The following is a 6,000-nucleotide window of genomic DNA, read 5'->3' on the forward strand; positions in this document are numbered from 1 at the left end:
AGGTGAGAGAAAGTGGGGGAATAGTTTTAGATAATTTGTTTTTCCTTTTAATTGGCAACTTCCATTTTTTGAAGATTTGAAAAAAATATAGCTATGATCTTTAAGTCATTCAAAATCCCATAAAAAACTGGCGATGTGCATTTTTTTTTGAATTTATAATCGAAGAAACCACACTCAGCACGAAGACCTGGTCACGCTGTTGCCATACCTACGGTCGTTGTGCAGGCAGCGTAAAACTCCGAGGCTAAGACCCTTGCCCCAAGGACCTATGCGGTGATGTGCATATTACTGCATACAAGTCAGATTTGTAAAATCAAAGAACACCCAAGATGGAAACTCGGTTTTGGTGGTTCGGTCTAACCAATTGACCTACACCCGTGACTAGGGGTGGCAAAATCTGATACGACCCGCCAACCCGCTTCTTATTCGGGTTCGGGTTTGGCTTAAACGGGTTTGTGTCGTAAACGGGTCAACCCGCCTAACCCATTTATTAAACAGGTTGGGTTCATGTTAGGGGTATAACAACCCACCTGACCCGTTTAATAAACGGGTTAGGCGGGCGGGTCAACCCGTTTACCCGACCCCAACCCGCCAACCCGTTTACTCGACCCCAACCTGCCTGCCAACCCGTTTACATGTTTACCCGAACCCGCCCGCCAACCCGTTTACCTGAACCAGACCCACCAACCCATTTACCCGACCCCGACCCGCCTGCCAACCCATTTACACGTTTACCTGAACCCGCCCACCAACCCGTTTACTCGAACCTGACACGCCAACCCATTTACCCGACCTGACCCATTTATTAAACGGGTTAACAGTGTCGTGTCGGGTTACCCGTTTAATAAATGAGTCGGGTTTGTGTTTGCCACAGCTGACCCGTTTAATAAACGGGTCGGGTTCGTATTGAGGTATGCTGACCCGCCAACCTGCCGACCCGACCCGATTGCTACCCCTACCCGTAACCTTTTAGTTCCTATCTCACACTCACCATTTCTTGTGAGATAGGTTTTCATTAAAGAAAATTTTGTTACAATAAACTTGATCTTAATTTAAGACTTTCACAAAATTAGAGAATCTATTTTCATCTATGGATTTTTTTTTATACTTACACGGAGAAACCGCCCGCCCACAGGATCAACGACGTAGTGGTGTTGCCTCTGTCAACCTGGTTATCTTTTTTGTTGAATCTAATTTTTTTTTCTTGCTTTGAAAAAATTACAATATGTTGAGTTTTTTTTGAAAACTATAAGGAGAAAGGGTAAACAAATTTTTAATGACATTATTGGAACACGTGGTAAGGATGTCAATGTTAAAAAAGCTCATAAAGCATCTAATTTTTTGCACTTATTACCCTCACTTTTGCTTTTATAATATTTAGGAAATATCAACAAAAAAACACAGCGGCCGTTTTTAAAAACGGCCGATATATTTCAATGCTTTAAAAAAAATATTTAGGTATTTTTACGTTTACATCGGCACAATGTCATTAAACCGGACTATCTTATCTTTATATGATTTAATGTTTTCCTTACCATTTTATATTTTAGATTTTGCAGATAACAACGCCAGAAAAAACAAAAGATGCAAAATATTTTCATTGCCGATAAGTTACCGTTTAGTACGTTTATCACTGCGTTTGTAACCCATCAAGTGCTCGGATGTCAACGGGTCAGATGTAACCTGACATCCGACTTGAGTTGGAACCCGATTACTTGGATCCAGTAGCCAATTCCGGATTGAAATTTGGATTTGGGCTTAGTATTGAGTTGTGTCAAAAACCTGACCCATATCCGATTAAAAACTGAACCCAACTAAAACCCGAACCCAATTAAGTGTAAATATCGGGTTTTAAGCTAGTCGGATCTAGGCTTGGTTTTAATTTTTTTCTCCGACTCCAAATCCAAATCCAAATCCAAATCTGAGTAAGTCGGATTCGGTAATTGCTTAGATCCGATCCGTTGACATCTGTGCTCTAGAATATCGGCTTGTGAGGTTGGGGCCCTTTTGTTCAAAAAGGAGGGTCTTAAAATAAAAAGAAATTTTCAAAAGTGCACTTAAAGTTTGAGTATTAATAAAAAAAGCACCTAGATTTTAGAAAATTTAAAAACTCTTTTAAAAAATATGATTGTTAATTAAAAAGGTTCAGGAGTTTACTATAGTGTAAATGTATTGTAAAATTATCATTTTACCCTCACTATCATTAGAGTCTTTGATGAGGGATTAGTGATAACCAGAAAATGGGTCCGTGCTAAACCGTGTGCTAAATGGGTTTTTTGGGATTCTCCGGTGTTTTTTGTGCAGTTCCTATCCCATAAATGTGTTGGACATGGTCGATTTACTAAGAATATACTGGATCATGTGTTTTCAATGAAAAAAATGATGCCTGGCTAAAAAATTTACAAAGATTTTGAACCCTTGATATTTCAAACTTTATAAAAACCCACCAATGTGTTGGAATCAAATTCTTCAAGAACTGATCCCTTTAAAATCAAGTACATAGATCACATGTCAAATTTAAATTTAAAATAAAAAATACATGAAAAACCCATTTAGCAAGCGGTTTAGCACCAAATTTGTTTAGCATTGACTCATTACTCAGTGATAACCTATGTCAAATGGATGGAAGCTTTTTTTTATTAACGGTGCAAAAATCAAGATGTTTTTCTATAACTTTTATAAAACTTAAGGGCTTTTTATTAATTCGGAAACTTTAGGTGCCTTTTTTGAAAATTTCCCTAAAGTAAAAAAGAATAAGTTCCCGCTTTCGAGCTAAAACCCTACAAATTTTAGGGTTCTAACTTCTAAGTTGGAGCAGCAACAAAATTCTGCGATCTGAGAAGGTAACGTAAATAATTTCTTTTCTACCATCGATCCATTCTCCTTCAATCTTCGCAATTCACTTTGTGATTAAACTTAGTCGAAAGGATTCGATGAAGAAGCTTGAGTTCGTTTCCCAAAACTCCGAGACCAAGATTTTCTTTCATTTCCGTTGCAAAATGAATTTGGGGGCAAACCGGAGATTGAAGATACTGAGATTCGACGTTATGCACCAAAATTTGGGATGGGTTTTGTTTTTTCCCTTTTATGATGAATAATTAAGTTTAATTTTAGTCATGGTGCTAGGAATTTCCTCTCGCGTTTGCTTAGTTGTATCTGAAATCTGAATTCTTTGAATCCGCCGTAATTCGATCCAATCCCCAAAACGAGTGTACTTTATTTTTTAGTTTTCCGCTTTTGTTCATGAATATTCAGTTTTTTCTGAAATCTGACCATAGAGGTGCGTTCTGCATGCTTGTTTTTATAGTAATGGGCCCTTGGATCGTCCGATTCAGACACTTGGGTATGTTTTTATAAGGTTTGAAAATTGATCGGTCTACAATTTTCATAAATATTTAAACTAAAAAAACACGTTTTTTAATAGAAAAACACGACCCAAGTGTCATTTTCTAGCAAATCTGACCTTGCAGAATCGACCATGCCGAATGCATCTGCAAGGTCAGATTTGCAAAAACCACCCCGAAAACCTCTGTTTGCTCGGGGTAAGCTCCTAAGTTAGGTAGGTACCTCTCTCTCTCTCTCTCTATATATATATATATATATGAATTGATACCCGTCACAGTTAATTCTTTCTTTTTTTTGTTATTTCCTGTTATTTTTTTCATTCACTGGTACGTGCATACATGTAGAATTTGTTGTCGAAAGGGTGTTCTTTTTTCCTGCATAATAGATGATATAATGAGAAAAAACCATGTAATTCTTTTGGTTATAAATAAGCGCTGCAAATGCTATACATCTGGCTTTGGTAAAGGCTATTGTTCCTTCATGTGAATCATGCTCAGGTGTGTTGATCAGAGATGCCAGATTTTTTTCCTTTCTTCAATACCATTTTCGTTTGGGGTCAATGAATTCCGTCTTATGGTGCTCTTGGGAAAGCTATGCAAGGATAGCTGTGTCCTTTGTCATGTTTTCATTATTTCATTTTCGTTTGACATTGGTGAATTTCCTGTGGTACATGTGCTTCTTATGATAGGTGCTGAATTTGTTTAGTCTCTGCACCATGCATATGTATGCTAAACAGAGAGAAGTTTATGATATTTACATTTTTAAAACAGAGAGGCACAAAGACATGTGGATTTCATTCGGGAGGAGACAGAATACCAAAATTCAACTGATGCCATTCTCCTAACAGCTTTAACCCGTTGAATTATATAATTTTTGTTCAAAATTATGGCTCAAGCAATGAATACTTTCCTTTTGTGCCATCGTTTTCTCTTTAATTGTTCTTCTTCATGGAAAACCATTCTGATGTTTGGTTGATTAGTGATGCATGCCTTAGTCCTTACAATACAAAGTGGCAAGCTGGTAGGATTGTTTGATCTGGTACGAAGATAGCCCACTATGAGAAATTTGTAATTTTCACTGTTATCATCTTCCTCATTGTTTCCAACGTCAAAAACTGCCATTATTGGCTCTCCTAGTGTTTTTACTTTCCTGTATCTTGTTGCAGTTCGGGGTTATTTGTATCTTTCATTGCAGTTCTCAAATTGTTCCTGCAAAGTGCATCTTATTGCTAGTAGCATTATGAGATTGTTTGTCGAAACTGCTAGAAAGCATTGTATGCGAATGCTTGCAGCTAAAATGTGTCTAGTTCTTGTGGATCTTTTTGGAGTGTAATATTTCTTTTATTTCAGTTTCTGTTTAGGGGAACTTTTGCTTCCTGAATTTCAATGGAATCCAACCATTCTGAATCTGAAAGTCAGACAAAAACTCAAATTGTTTACCGCTGCAAAAGATGCCGTAGAATTGTTGCTTCCCAGGAGAATGTTGTTCTTCATAAGCTAGGGGAAGGTGAAAGTTGCTTTGATTGGAAGAAAAGAGGCTCCTCTTCAAGCACTGCGAGGAAGCCTGAGTGCTCCTCTTTATTTGTGGAGCCCATGAAGTGGATGAAATCAGGTATTTTGAAACCATTCACTGCAGAAAAAGTAGCAAGTTGACTTGGACATTGAGCGAGCCAGTGCAGGTTAATTAGGTGCGGACTCACCACACACTCATGTTCACAGCTAAAACTGATGTGTCATTGTAGAAATGACCCACATTAAGTGCCTCTATATCCTGAATCAACGGACCTCTATTTCTTCATACACATTGGTTTTGGTCATTTCTGTTGCTTCATCTATTTTGACAAAGTTGGTGCCAATCTTTGTGCAGTACAAGAAGGTGTTGTAGAAGAAAAACTCCAGTGCGTTGGATGCAAAGCTCGTTTGGGTTACTTCAGCTGGGCAGGTATTCAGTGTAGTTGTGGAACTTGGGTAAATCCTGCTTTCCAATTGCACAAGAGTCGAATAGATGTATGCGACACTTGACTTCCCGTTATGATCTGAATCCACAGTCTGTGCTGAATGTAATGAATCCACAGTCTGTGCTGAATGTAATATGGAAAATATATCTTTCCATGATGATCTTATGCCTCATGTTACTGTGTGTATGAAGGGCAGATCAGGTCACTGTTTCATCAGTTATGTTCAATCTTCACTGTACATCTCGGTTGAAATGGTTGTGGCCCCACTCTTACAGTTCACAATGATATATATATATATATATATATATATATATATATATATATATATATATATATATATATATATATATATATATATATATATATATATATACAGGGAAGGGGCATCCAATCAAAGGTAGGTCCAAAATCTACAACCAATGATGATCAGGCGGCTCTCCTTCTCTGCTTGAGCATCTCGTCGATCAGACCCCATATATTTGTCCTTTATAATTTATTTATTAAGAAATATGCTTTACACGAAGACTTTACAATATATAGACATGTTTTTCGAAACATGACTCACAATGCATTTAAAACTTTACAATACAAAGTATTGTGAGCCGTTGATTTTTAGCGCTTTCAAAAACACATCTAAACATAAAAAATTCATAATCCAAAACATGTCTTTCACTAAATGAATAATAAAAATCCAATAT

The 6,000-nt window shown here is 37.2% G+C and overlaps 1 protein-coding gene across 2 annotated transcripts; it reads left to right on the forward strand.

Moving 5' to 3' along the window:
• Positions 1-2,794: 2,794 nt before the first annotated feature.
• Positions 2,795-5,462, forward strand: LOC149843805 (putative inactive dual specificity protein phosphatase-like At4g18593). Of its 2 annotated transcripts, XM_090001937.1 has the most exons (3): positions 2,795-2,843; positions 4,695-4,956; positions 5,212-5,462. In XM_090001937.1, the coding sequence occupies exons 2-3, from the start codon at positions 4,731-4,733 to the stop codon at positions 5,364-5,366; spliced, it is 381 nt and encodes a 126-aa protein (XP_089858063.1). In that variant the 5' UTR covers positions 2,795-2,843; positions 4,695-4,730; the 3' UTR covers positions 5,367-5,462. The 2 variants fall into 2 exon arrangements, 1 of the variants encoding a protein (XP_089858063.1); XR_016431158.1 differs by lacking the exon at positions 2,795-2,843 and having other exon boundaries at positions 4,832-5,032; positions 5,212-5,346.
• Positions 5,463-6,000: the final 538 nt, after the last annotated feature.

The sequence above is a fragment of the Nuphar pumila genome, chromosome 3 (assembly GCF_984573655.1).
Source record: "Nuphar pumila chromosome 3, dmNupPumi1.hap1.1, whole genome shotgun sequence".
Lineage (NCBI taxonomy): Eukaryota > Viridiplantae > Streptophyta > Magnoliopsida > Nymphaeales > Nymphaeaceae > Nuphar > Nuphar pumila.

Excerpts from the sequence above, each read along its gene's own strand:
- LOC149843805 (XM_090001937.1), top strand. The coding sequence starts at position 4,731 with ATGGAATCCAACCATTCTGAATCTGAAAGTCAGACAAAAACTCAAATT. Across the intron at positions 4,957-5,211 it reads CATGAAGTGGATGAAATCAG|TACAAGAAGGTGTTGTAGAA; the intron begins GTATTTTGAAAC and ends ATCTTTGTGCAG.